The sequence below is a fragment of the Oryzias melastigma genome, linkage group LG11 (assembly GCF_002922805.2).
Source record: "Oryzias melastigma strain HK-1 linkage group LG11, ASM292280v2, whole genome shotgun sequence".
Lineage (NCBI taxonomy): Eukaryota > Metazoa > Chordata > Actinopteri > Beloniformes > Adrianichthyidae > Oryzias > Oryzias melastigma.
The window spans coordinates 22,434,899-22,446,924 of NC_050522.1; the positions used below are offsets into that span (position 1 = coordinate 22,434,899).

Here is a 12,026-nt window from a genome sequence, read left to right on the forward strand (position 1 = left end):
GTTACTGTAATATGTAGCTTGTAGCTTGTTTTATCTTAAAAGATGAGACAAAGTGAAGCTGCAACCAGCAGATTCTTTTTTTGATTCTGACATCACTTTGTGTTGCTCATATTGGGATTTGTTTTTTCAAACTGGTATATATAAATCGCTCAGACCGTTTCTGTGGAAATTTTTGTGGTTTAAAAAAAGATATAAAATCCTCACTTTTCAATGAGCAAAACAAAAAAAAACTGTGGTTGATTTAAAAAGAATCTTTAAAAAACAATAAGGAGGTTGACTCATTGCAGATGACATACTTCCTGTGAATATTATTCATAAGAACAACTTACTTTTAACCTGAAGTTATAAAAATTGACCTTTTAAGGTCATTGGCTGCATTACTGGCAGATCATAAACTGATAATAAGAAAGTATGAGCAGTATACATACTTAGTACACAACAAAAAAAATCCCCAAACGTTTTTTGCTTTCAGTAAAATGTAGTTTTACAATTTTTTGTGCTGCTATAAAACTAAAATTGTGTGAATGATATATATCTATGAACCACTTCTCTATGAAAAAAAAACAAGTAATTGAAACCGATTTTTTGTGGGACGTCTGCAGATTGTTGCTAAACCGTCTGTGAACTTTCAGTGTCGTAACCACAAGTCTACAAAACAGAAACTGGAGACTTTTTGTGGTAGATTTTTAAATATTGAATTTTCCGTCTTAGTTTTTTTATTTTTTTCACCAGGAAAGTTCATATTAGTTTGTGTCCTTGTTCTTTTTGTCTTTTATTTCTGTCTGGATATCCTGGAAATGACCTGTTTTCCTGTTTCTGTTCATTTTAGATTTCCTAGTGTTGCTGCTTTAAAAACAGAAACACACCATCACAGTTCTGTTTCTGTTTTGAAAAAATCTTCAGGTAAATTTGAAGCACGAGAAACATAATAAGACTGGTGTGTAGTCAAAGAACCAGCAAACGTAAAGAAAGATAGATATTGCATTTGGTTTCCACAAACACCCACCCTCTTCAGGTCGCAGACGTGTGACTCATCCCGGACTGACATGAAGACTCTAAACTAAGATTTCTGTCAAAATTCAAATGCATGAGTCAAAACTCTTCCTGCTGGTCCACATCAGGGTCACAAGGAGGACACATATCTCCAGATGTATTAAAAAATGGCTTATTTAAAAAAAATAAATAAATAATTTCAGTCTCTATGGCTCCATCTGCTGGGCATAGGTATAATCTTTAATTAAATCAACGCATAAACCAACAATTACTCTAAAGATCTTTTTTTTACCCACAATGACAACAGTTTGCTTTCTTGCATGTGTGGTTTAGGATACCTTTGGGTGAACTCATGCTCTTTTTTATTTTAACAGTTAAAAAGAGATTATAACATAGAAATTAACTCTAGCTTTTTAAATTGTAACTCTCTCTATCTATCTATTTATCGATCCATAAAATATATCTGATGCAATTTTTCTATCCTATTGTTATCCACTCCAAATTTGAAGAAATATATATATTTAAGTAAACAAGTAATTAAGTGACTGATTGAGCCAGTGAGTGTGTAAAGTGAGTAAATTAATTAATTACTGTAATAATGAGTAAGTAATGAAATAAGTAAGTAAATGCATGAAAAAAATAAATACATAAATAAAAAGCAAGTAAATAAATAAATAAATGAACAAAATAAATAAATACATAAAAAAGGAAGTACATAAGTAAATGCATGAGTAAATAATTAAACAGAAATAAAAAGTAGATATGTAAATAAATGCATGAATGAATAAATAAAAAGTAAGTAAGGAAGTAAATAAATGAGTAAATGCATGAATAAATAAATACATAAATAGATAAATAAATTAAAGTAAGTGAATAAGTAAATGCACGAGTAAATAAATAAACATAAATAAAAAGTAGATATGTAAGTAAATATATAAATAAAAAGTAAGGAAGGAAGAAAGAAAGTAAATAAATGAGTAAATGCATAAATAACAAAATAAAAAAATAAAAAAAATGTATGTGTAAATAAATAAACACATACATAAAGAGTAAATATATATGTAAATGCATGAATGAATATATAAATGTATAATAAAAAAATAAATAAAAAGTATGTGAGTTAGGAAGTAATTAAATAAAAATGAAGTACATGAGTAAATGCATGAATTAAAAGTAAGTAAGTGAATAACAAAATGAGGATTCCTTTAAGTTCATTAATTATGCATATTTCTATATAATATTTCTTTGCCATTAGTAAAATATGTCATTTTTCCACCCAGATCTACAGACTGCTAGTGAAAAAGGGAAAATATTTATAATGTTAGAACGACAACTAACATTTTCCAGTAGTTCTTTGATATAAAAAAAGTATTGTTTTCCAACTGAAAGGAAATACCAGACGATTTTCTTTCTTTTTTATTTTTTGCACCAACACACAGGAAACAGCGATCTGTGCAAAAAGTCTGAAGTTTCTGTTTTCTGCCCACCTAAAATACAAGACAGTTTCATATCAGGGGAAAATCAGCAGGAACGTCTATTCTTGTGCAGTTTATCATTTAGTTTACCCCACTTTACTTTCCAGAGTTGACAGTAATTTAGAAATGAAAAATGATAATAAACATATAAAAGCATTTCAAGCTAAAAAAGTTCAGACCTCACAGAAACTACATTAATAAGATAAGAACCATGACATTTTTAGGGCGACTTTTTTTTCTACCTTTTTTTTTTAATCAATGTGCAACTGAAAGAAAATATAAAAATAAATCAAACATCATTGTAGCTGAATTGGGAACGCTGACCTCTGTTTTCCAGATCTCTGACGTTTAGGCCGCCGTCTGTTTGAGAAAGAGGAAGGAGGAGGAGTGGAAAAATGTGTGACAGCCTGGAGGATTCATGTTTTAGGAAGAGCAGTAGTCCGGCAGTTCCAGGTCAGTTTTTGGTGAAGATGCTCTTTTTTGTAACCGTCCGCCATGTTTGTTTTCTGCTCACAGCTCTGATCTGCTGCATCAAAGACTCTGCAGGTACAAAAGAAATATCCTCTTATTTACTTATCTGAATTTCTAAGTACTTTTAGTGTATTTTTTAGGGCTGTGAACTTTAATGAGTTCAGAAATAATTAATATTTATTCATGCAAATTAATGACACGTTGTGTCAGCGGTTCAGGCTTTCAAGGAGAAGAAAGTAAACACTTCATGGGGTTTTATCTCCTTATACAATGGTCATTTGATCAATTTAAACATTTTAGACAATAAAAAAATAAGTTAAAATGTTTTTTTTCGGCCTGTTTTTGTTATAAAGACTGTTTGTGAGATAATTTGCATTTTTCTTTTTATCTGTTTTTTGTTGTTCTTGTTCAAAAATTAAAAATAAAATAAAATAAAATACAAACTATCATATAAAATGTACCTGGTTAACATGTTTAATCAGATTAATCACAACACAAGTTTGATTAATCTGATTAATTGATTAACTCATTTGACAGCACTAATTGAAAATAAACAATCTGAATATGTGTGATTTCATTTTGTGATTATTTACATATAATAAGTGGTAAGAAAATACTAAAATTAAAAAAAAAAAAAACAATAATCACGATTAATAGTGATTAATTTTTTTCCAAGTTTGCCATTAATTAGTTAAATATCTTTAATCTAGTATTTTTGTGATGCATAATGATAAAAATATATAATGATGATAAATTATTCATTTATTTTATGAGTAGTTGTAGGTTTATGCATGATAACTGCTGAGGAAAAAATCAATTAAGCAAATATTTTGTCTGCGTTTTACAGCTAAATATTACACACAGTGAGGGGGAAAAGTATTTAAATCTTGTTTAAAATCATAGTTTTTTGTTTTATCAAGTATAATGAAACTTTAATCTATTTTAAAGTATTTTTCTTTGCTTCATAATCTGTCGCTTGTTTCATATACATATTTAGCATTTAGAAATTCTCGTATTTTTAGCCAATACAGTTTCTCGTGTGGTTTTAAATGAGGTCTGTGTGCTGAAGTCTGTTTCCATGTGATAAAAGAGGAATGATGGATAAAACAGGAAACAGTGACTTCCTCTACAACATTATTGGTGCAGTAGCTAAATGAAACCATAGAGGTATTATTTTACAATAATTATTTTATTATTCGTCATAAATCAAATTTAGTCTATATGACCTCAGGAATTAGGTAAAAAATCTGCATCAGAGCTAAACGTACTAAATTTTTCTTTCTGTCCTTCAGGGATCCACCTTTCTGTCCCAGAGGATCACCATGTTTGCCTGCCGTGTAATCCCTCAAATGGTTCAGACGTGATCTGGACTCTGCAAGACAGGAGGGTTCTGGTGACCCGACAGGGAAACTACCAGACCAACCAGGACCACCAGCGCTATGTTCTCAGTCACAGCGACCTGTGTCTCCTTGAGCTCGACGACTCTGACGATGGAGAGTATCGCTGTAACCACCAGCTGGTGGCCGAGCTGCACGTGCTCATGGGTATGCCGCATATTTTAAGAATAGGATGATCAGATGTGAAGGATTCACGGGGTGTTTTTTATTCAAATAAATGTAAAAAAACATTATGATGAGTAATCTCTTTAAACCTAAAACCATGATTTCTCTCGTGTCCAAATTCACACATTACTTAGAGAACTATATAGTGAGTTCACCAGGCCCGGCCCTGGGCATAGGTGACCTAGGCGACTGCCTATATGGCACCATCTGCTGGAGGGGGGGCCAAATTTTAAGGTTTTTTTTTTTTTTACAGTTTAACACACCACTCATTTCATGTAAAATGTAAAAAAAAATAATAATAAAAACCATGAATAACATTTGTCAAAAGTTTGACATAATCAATCAATTTTCCTGATGCAGCCGCTGTCAAAGCTAGGTGGGTGGGTGGGGGAGGTGTTATCCGTTAGTGCTTCTTTAAAACTTTAAGGGCAAAAAAGGAGCAAAACAAATCCTCGGGGACAGTTTTAACGTCAAAAAAGAAAGGAAAAGGAGGACAAAAACGGACTCAAAGCAGAGGTTTGGCTGTTTTATTTACATTAAATTGCTTGGAAATCGGTTGAAAAATACTCGTTTTTGGTTGGAAAAGAAAAAAATTAACTGGAGATCTAGATTTTTTTTCTTTTTTTTGCTCTTTTTAAAGACTTAACAGCAAAAATCATTGACGCCTGTCAGAAGATCAACCATGCTAAGAGAAACTTACCAAATGAGATTAGTGCGGTCGCCTTCCATTGCGAAGGATTGGAGGTTTGCGTCTTCCCGGCTATAGTGAGAAGTGTTGCTAAAAAAAAAATAAAAAAATGTTTCTTTTTTGCATGCAGTGATATTCGTGTGTGTAGGTTGCCTAGGGCGCCATGCGGCCCAGGCCCAGCCCTGGTGTTCACCCTTTTATTAGGGTCTGAATCCACAATTCTATAACCTAATTTTCTTAAAATTTCCCAGAAGTCTCTGCAAAAAAAGTTAAAAAAAAAAAGTATGCATCAGTGCTCAATAGGTAACTGAATATAGACCACAATGCATTGTGTTTGAACAAATTATCATTTGAAAAAAAATATGTATGTATAATTCATGAATAGTCTCAGTAAAATGTTTGTATTTATTAAAGTTTTTACTTCCATAAATGGGTGACATCATATTTGCAGTTTGAAAAAAAGGAAAAAGTAGTGAAAGTACTTTATAATCAACTTTTTGAGATTTTCTGAGAAATCCAAAAAAGCAAATACATCTATAAACTTTCCTATTTCCGTCTTTTTTCCCCTCAGGTCATGATTTCCAAGTGTCTGTAGGTTGGACTCTCCTGCTCCCCTGCAGAGGCTCCTTTAAACCTAAGCAAAGGTGGTTTCGACAGAAAGAAGGAGGGCGGCGGGAGACCATCTTCACCCTCTTCAAAAACGGCACATGGAAACCGGAAGAGAATGAGAACGGTCGACTCAGCTACAGCAACGATGCCCTGCAGATCCAGGACCTGCAGCCAGAGGACGCTGGAGAGTATCTGTGCAACGGCATCCTGCAGGCAAAAGTCAGCGTCCATTCAGGTGCTCACTGTACTCTGGAATACTCCATTACTCAATGCTGCACTGCCAGTTTACTGTCAACCATGTGCCAAATATGTTAAAAATTCCCCTTTTCTGTGAATATAATCCATTTAACGTCATAATTGAATCCACTTCCTGTTATGGTGGCTGTTAGAAGACGACCCAAAAGCAGGAAGGACTCGAACAAATCCAGTAAATTCAGATAATTTAATAATATAGATCAGATTATCAAAAGAAAGTAATAAAGACACCCCCAGAGCGAGGCTGGGCTAAGGGGGACAATGCTTTAAATACTAAAACCTAAATGAGATAATCGCAGGCAGCTGTGACTCTCTCCAGGAGGGTATCCAGTGGAGGACATAGCAGTTTGGGGGCCCCAGACGAAAAATAAAATGGGGTCCTCTGCAGCAGGAATTGAATCCTTACCTAGATTAAAAAGTCAAATGAATTCTTTACTGGTCCACTAGTAGACAGAATCAATATCATGAATCCAAATGTTTTTAAAAGTATTTAAAAACAGAAGTATTTAAAATCTCTCGTGCTGCAGACTTTACAACCTGCACTGAAATTGAACAAGAAAAACGGATAAAAATGAAAAGATTTGGATCAAATAATTAAATTGCATTTATGGAAAAGATTAGTGGACACATATTTATTTTATTTCTATATAGGCAATAAGGAACAAAAAACTCCCAAACCTAAAAGCAAAATATTATTTTGTTATATTCAAAGTAATTCTTTACAAAACTGCGTTAGCTACGACCTGCAAACTTATAGATTGTAAAATCGTTCAAGTGTGTCTTTACTTCCACATGAAAACTTTTAATATTTTATATATTATTACTAGGCCTTTTGGTACTTGAATTCATTTCTAGATTTGAAAAAAATATGTAATTTCACTTGAGTTGATTTAATGTAGATGCTAAATTAAGGTAAGTTTGGAGCAGAAGTGTTTTCAGGAATTTTATGGAAGTGCCAAAAAAAAAAAAAAAAGAAAAACACCTGAAGAAACTAGAAATTATTCAATTTTTTCAAAAATTCTAAGTAAAATGAGCATTACTGTACTGATACCTCTCTGTTGGTTTACAAACCAGTGCCCCCAGAGCCAACGAGCATCCCATCATCCTCCGGCACGTCTCCACAGTCAGCTGTTGTGAACACAGGTATGTTCTCATTATCATAAAAAAAGCGTTTTTTATGTGTTGATAATTTAAAAAGAACTTTAGAGAGAAATTAATGTAACTAATGTATTCTTCATTTTATTATAATTTGAGTTTTGTTATTATTTTTCGATTTTTTTTTTCCCGTCAGAAATCTTTTTGGGTAAAACACAAAACGTTTTAACTCAACAAGAAGAATTCCACTTGACAACCTAAAAGATATTCCACAATTTTGTTGATATAAAATAGAATACTGTCATAATTAGGCAAGCAGGAGGAAAACCAGATGTAGGAAAGAACCGCAAAGATGTTGAAGCAAAGTCCCAAGAGTTTATTTACAATAATACGCTTAAATATAAACTAGAGACTGAAACCTTCACAAAATAAGCCTGCGCTAAGGACTCAGAGAGTTCCTTAAATGCAGTCAGGCTAAGTGCAGGCAGCTGTGACTGTTTAAGGTATCACTAGGAGAGTGGGCGGAGTCACAGCCAGCCTGCACAGAAACCAGAGAAAGGAAAAAATGAGCAACAACATTTGAACCAAACCAGCAAATCATTGCGAATATGGCACATTCTACAAATTGTTTATTAAAATTCCGCTTCATCAAATGTGTTTTTTTGTGTTTGCTAGATGTGGTTGACTTAAAAAAGAAGACAAATCCTGAGAAAGGTGAATCCACCGCTCTCTGCAAGGCTCATTCAGAAAAAAACAAAAGATGTGGTCTTTGACCAGACGTTCTGTGTCTGTTCTCCTTCAGTTCTGCTGCTGGCGGCTGTGGCTGGTTTTGCGTTAATCGTCGTCCTCATGGTTGTAGTTTGTGTTTTACTGACCAGCATGTGGAGGAGAAAGAAGAAGAAGTACAGACACACAGGTAAAACACAATGAAAGTATTGCATCAGAAAAGTATAAAGTTGATTGTGTTAATACTTTGGTGTCATTTTGTATCTTTTCTTTCTTTCCAATGAATGGTTGCACTTTCTTCTAAAAAATAAATCAACTTAAAATAAAGTAGTAGGAATTAAATGCAACTGATTAGTATTTTGTAGCCAAGAAATCCCCTAAAATGTGTAGTAATGGCAAATTTTCTTCCATAGATACTACTAACAACAATAATTATTAATTATTATTATAATAATAATTATTAAGGAACTTTCAGGAAAAAAAAAATTGTCATAATTTTCTCTTTTTTTGCAGCCTCAAAGAAGCTGGAAGACACAGAGCTGCAGCTGTGGAGTACATCCAGCGCTCCAACGGGTAAAAAAATAGTCTTAAGTTTCTATTACATTTTTATGATGAACTCGTCTTTATGAAACCAAATTTGAGCCATGAAGATCTGAAACCCAAATATAATCAAATTTGAAAAATTAAAGCTGAAATATTGGTGTTGAGCTAAAAAAATGATTAAAGTATCTAAAACTTTCTGCAATTCTAATATAAACTTAATTATTTACATATTTAAATGTAACTGTTTTCTTGATTACAAAATTTCAGTTTCATTTCCTATTTTTCACTTTCTATGTTTTTTTTTTCTAGTTTTGAATCTGAAAGTTTGAGGTTTTAAAAATCTGCCCCCTCTGGCACTGTGGTAACATGAAGGACCAATCAAAATCGATGAGGGTGGTAACCTCAGTCCTGGTGCGTTCACTGACTATGGGAAGTTGGATAATTATATCTACCGTGTGACGCCTCAAATTCAGAAAACCGTAAACCTTCAGATTCGAAACCGGAAAAAAAAGTTGAGAGTGGAAAAAAAAAGTATGTAAACTTAAATTCTTAGTTTTTCAACTTTAAAACTTTTAAATTTGTAATAATTAAGCTTATATTAGAATTTCAGAAAGTTCCAGACACTTTTTTTTAGCTTAACACTAATATTTCAGCTTGAATTTTTCTCCAAAGATCCTTATCTCAGTTTGTTTCTCTATAGAAACGATGGATCTTGATAGTTGCTCCCTGCCTGAAGAAGACATTCACTACGCTTCCCTGGGCCGACAAAACTGGAGGGAGAGACCCAGCTGGTCCCCGACGATCCAGAGCCAAGTTATCTACTCCTCCATCATCACCAGACCTGCAGCTGAAGACTGAACGTTTCTGCTTCATTTGACCTTTTTGACTCTTGTTTAGAGGCTTTCCGGTTTGCCAGATTTAGACTCACTTTGTATAAATTTGTGCTGCAATTTCAGTTTAAAATGATGCCAAACATAGATATTCTAATTATCTACTTTTTAAGATCTATTCTTCTGTAAATAAAACTAACATAAAAGAAAAGTGAAAAAGTGGATTTTTTTTTTTTTGCATTTGTGTTTTTAAAGACAAACATTCAGACAACAAAACAAAACAAAAAAGATCAACTTCTTTTGACCACAAGAACAGTCACAACAGTAGAAATTTATACTATACAGATTTTGTGGTTTACTTCCTGTCAGATTATATTTAATTCCACAAAAGACTGACTTTGAATCAAACATCTAGAGCACATTTAATGTACAATTAAAACATCCCTGAATTTGTAAAAAAAAAATAAAATAAAAATAGTGCATGAAATAAATCTGGTGCTTTTACCCTGCAAAATGTTGTAGAGTAAATCATTTACTAAACATCTTAAATTAAAAGTATAAATCAAATGCTATGTAGTTGATAATTGAAAGAGTAAATCAAAAGTGGAACAAAGTAGATAAAAACCAAAACAAAGCAATCTTGATTATAATCATTTTATAAAGAAAAACATCCATACAAAAATAATCAAGTAAAAGATGCAAAGACCGTCTTTGTGTCAACATTATTAACATTTACATTCTTCTGTTAAGCAGCTGTGATCATGGTTAAAAAAAATAAATAAATAAAAAAAAAAGCACAATTTATGTATTTATGACATTGATAAAAAGCACTTTTTACAAATCCCGAAAAGCACCTGTCTGAATTGAATGCATTAGAGCTGGGTTGATTAAATTGATCTGAATTGATTTAAGCTTAATAGATCAATAATCAAATTATAAAAGTTGAGATTGATCTAACGGAAAATGCTAAAGTCTGCTAGCTTGATGCTAACGCATAATGGGATTTCCCATAGGACGGCTAGTGCTAACGCTCGATCGATCTAAACATACATGTATGTTAGATGTTAACTAAACCCACTCTGAGATACAAAATAATGGTGTTAAGAAAATAAAAGCCTCACACTCTTTACTATGTATTTCACCATTGGCAACAAAACAAACACAAAATTATTCAGATCATTTTTCATGCTTTCATTGAACAAAAATCTTATTTTTTACAACATATCAGTAATTTCATTTTAATTTAATTTCAATAAAACATGTAATTTTAATAGGAAGACAAAATAAAAGCTTCTAATCATATAACTATATGTCATTTGAAGTCTAAAATGTGAATTTAAACTCGTATAGATGTCTTTGTTTTACATTTATAAGAAACTACAATTTTCTGCAAACAATCTTTAATAAAAATGTTTTCATGATATATTATTTATTGAAAAAATATAAAAACAGGACTCAAAAGTAAACTTATTTTTCTTGTTAGGTCAGTAAATTTAACCAACTATATACCAAAATGTTTAGAATTTACTTTCTGTGGTGGAGATTAAAAAAAGTAGCAATTTATTGGCGGTTTGGCGATCCGTTGATCTTATGGTTCACAGTAGAATACGTCACAAGCTCCTCCCTGTCAGCGTGGTGAGGTTTTCCTACATGCTTAAGGCTGGAATAATGCAGAGATTCCTCCTACAGGAACAAAATAACATCTGGTTACCAGTCAATCATCTTCAAGCAAGGAAACTTTTGTGAACAGAATAAAAGTTAACACAACAAGACTTCAGCAGGTGAGTCAGATCTGTCAGTTCTGACCTTTGTTACTGGCAGCCTGTCATTCCATTTCAGTAAATCACAGCAGCAAGCAGGTTTACCTGAAAAGATAGAAAAGGTCAGATAAAAGACGCTACCACTTTTAAATGCTTCAAATTTAACTCGAGCAGCTAAACTGTTGTTTTTCTGACTTCTATTGTATTTCAGGAAAGTTGTGAATTCTGTAATGAACTTCACACTAAATGAGCAAAATGAGTTGATCAATAATTGAAAAGTTGCTAATCAAATGCTTTTATAAATCTGTGTTTGGGAGTTAAAATCTTTATTTTACATGGTGATAATTGGTCAGATTAAATGTGGAGACACACATTTAAAATTGTTCTTAAAACTTGTAAAAATGGGTTTTATAGACTAAGAAAGAGCAGAATAGAATAGAGAGGAACTTGATTGATCACACAAAGGGGAAATTACAACATAGCTCTATACATTAAAAAAGAGTAGATAAACAATAAATAACACAAAAAACACTTGTGGCATTTGTGGCTTTTAAATGTTCATTCCAGATTGCCAAAGCGGCAAAGCAAAACTCAATTCAAACACTTTCAGAGAACACGGTAAATAAGAGAAAATATTTTAGATAAATAAACGGCCACATAAAGTAAGTAATGTAATAAAATAAGTAAATAAATACGGGGTTAAGTTAGTAAATAAATAAATAAGCAAGTAAAGTAGATCATGAAAGAAAATAAGTAAATAAATAAATAATAAAGCATGAGTGTAAATAAATAAGCAAATAAAATAAGTAATGTAAGAAAATTAGTGAATAAATGATTTGGTAAGTAGGTAAATAAATAAATAATAGAGTATGAGTGTAAATAAGTAATTATAAAGTAAAATAAATAATGTAAGAAAATAAGTAAATAAATACAGGATTAAGTAAGTAAATAAATAAATAATAAAGTAAAATAGTTAATGTAAGAAAATAATTAAATAAATTATTAGGTAAGTAAGTATA

At 32.0% G+C, this 12,026-nt stretch overlaps 2 protein-coding genes across 3 annotated transcripts in view; one reads left to right on the forward strand and one right to left on the reverse strand.

Moving 5' to 3' along the window:
* Positions 1 to 2,890: 2,890 nt before the first annotated feature.
* Positions 2,891 to 9,343, forward strand: LOC112162442. Its single transcript, XM_036214373.1, has 8 exons — positions 2,891 to 3,014; positions 4,232 to 4,483; positions 5,761 to 6,033; positions 7,128 to 7,196; positions 7,824 to 7,862; positions 7,951 to 8,064; positions 8,388 to 8,447; positions 9,118 to 9,343. Exons 1-8 carry the CDS (start codon positions 2,939 to 2,941, stop codon positions 9,273 to 9,275), a joined length of 1,041 nt encoding a protein of 346 aa, XP_036070266.1. The 5' UTR covers positions 2,891 to 2,938; the 3' UTR covers positions 9,276 to 9,343.
* A 1,364-nt stretch (positions 9,344 to 10,707) lies between these two features.
* LOC112162573 overlaps positions 10,708 to 12,026 on the reverse strand; it is an 11,454-nt gene continuing 10,135 nt past the window's right edge. The window contains exons 4-5 of one of the 2 annotated variants that reach the window (XM_024298385.2): positions 11,054 to 11,112; positions 10,708 to 10,930 (exon numbers count right to left, since the gene is read on the reverse strand). In XM_024298385.2, the coding sequence (XP_024154153.1) occupies positions 10,808 to 10,930; positions 11,054 to 11,112 (182 nt within the window). In that variant the 3' untranslated portion in view covers positions 10,708 to 10,807. Of the gene's footprint in view, positions 11,113 to 12,026 lie in introns of both variants that reach the window. The other variant, XM_036214328.1, reaches the window with a different exon arrangement.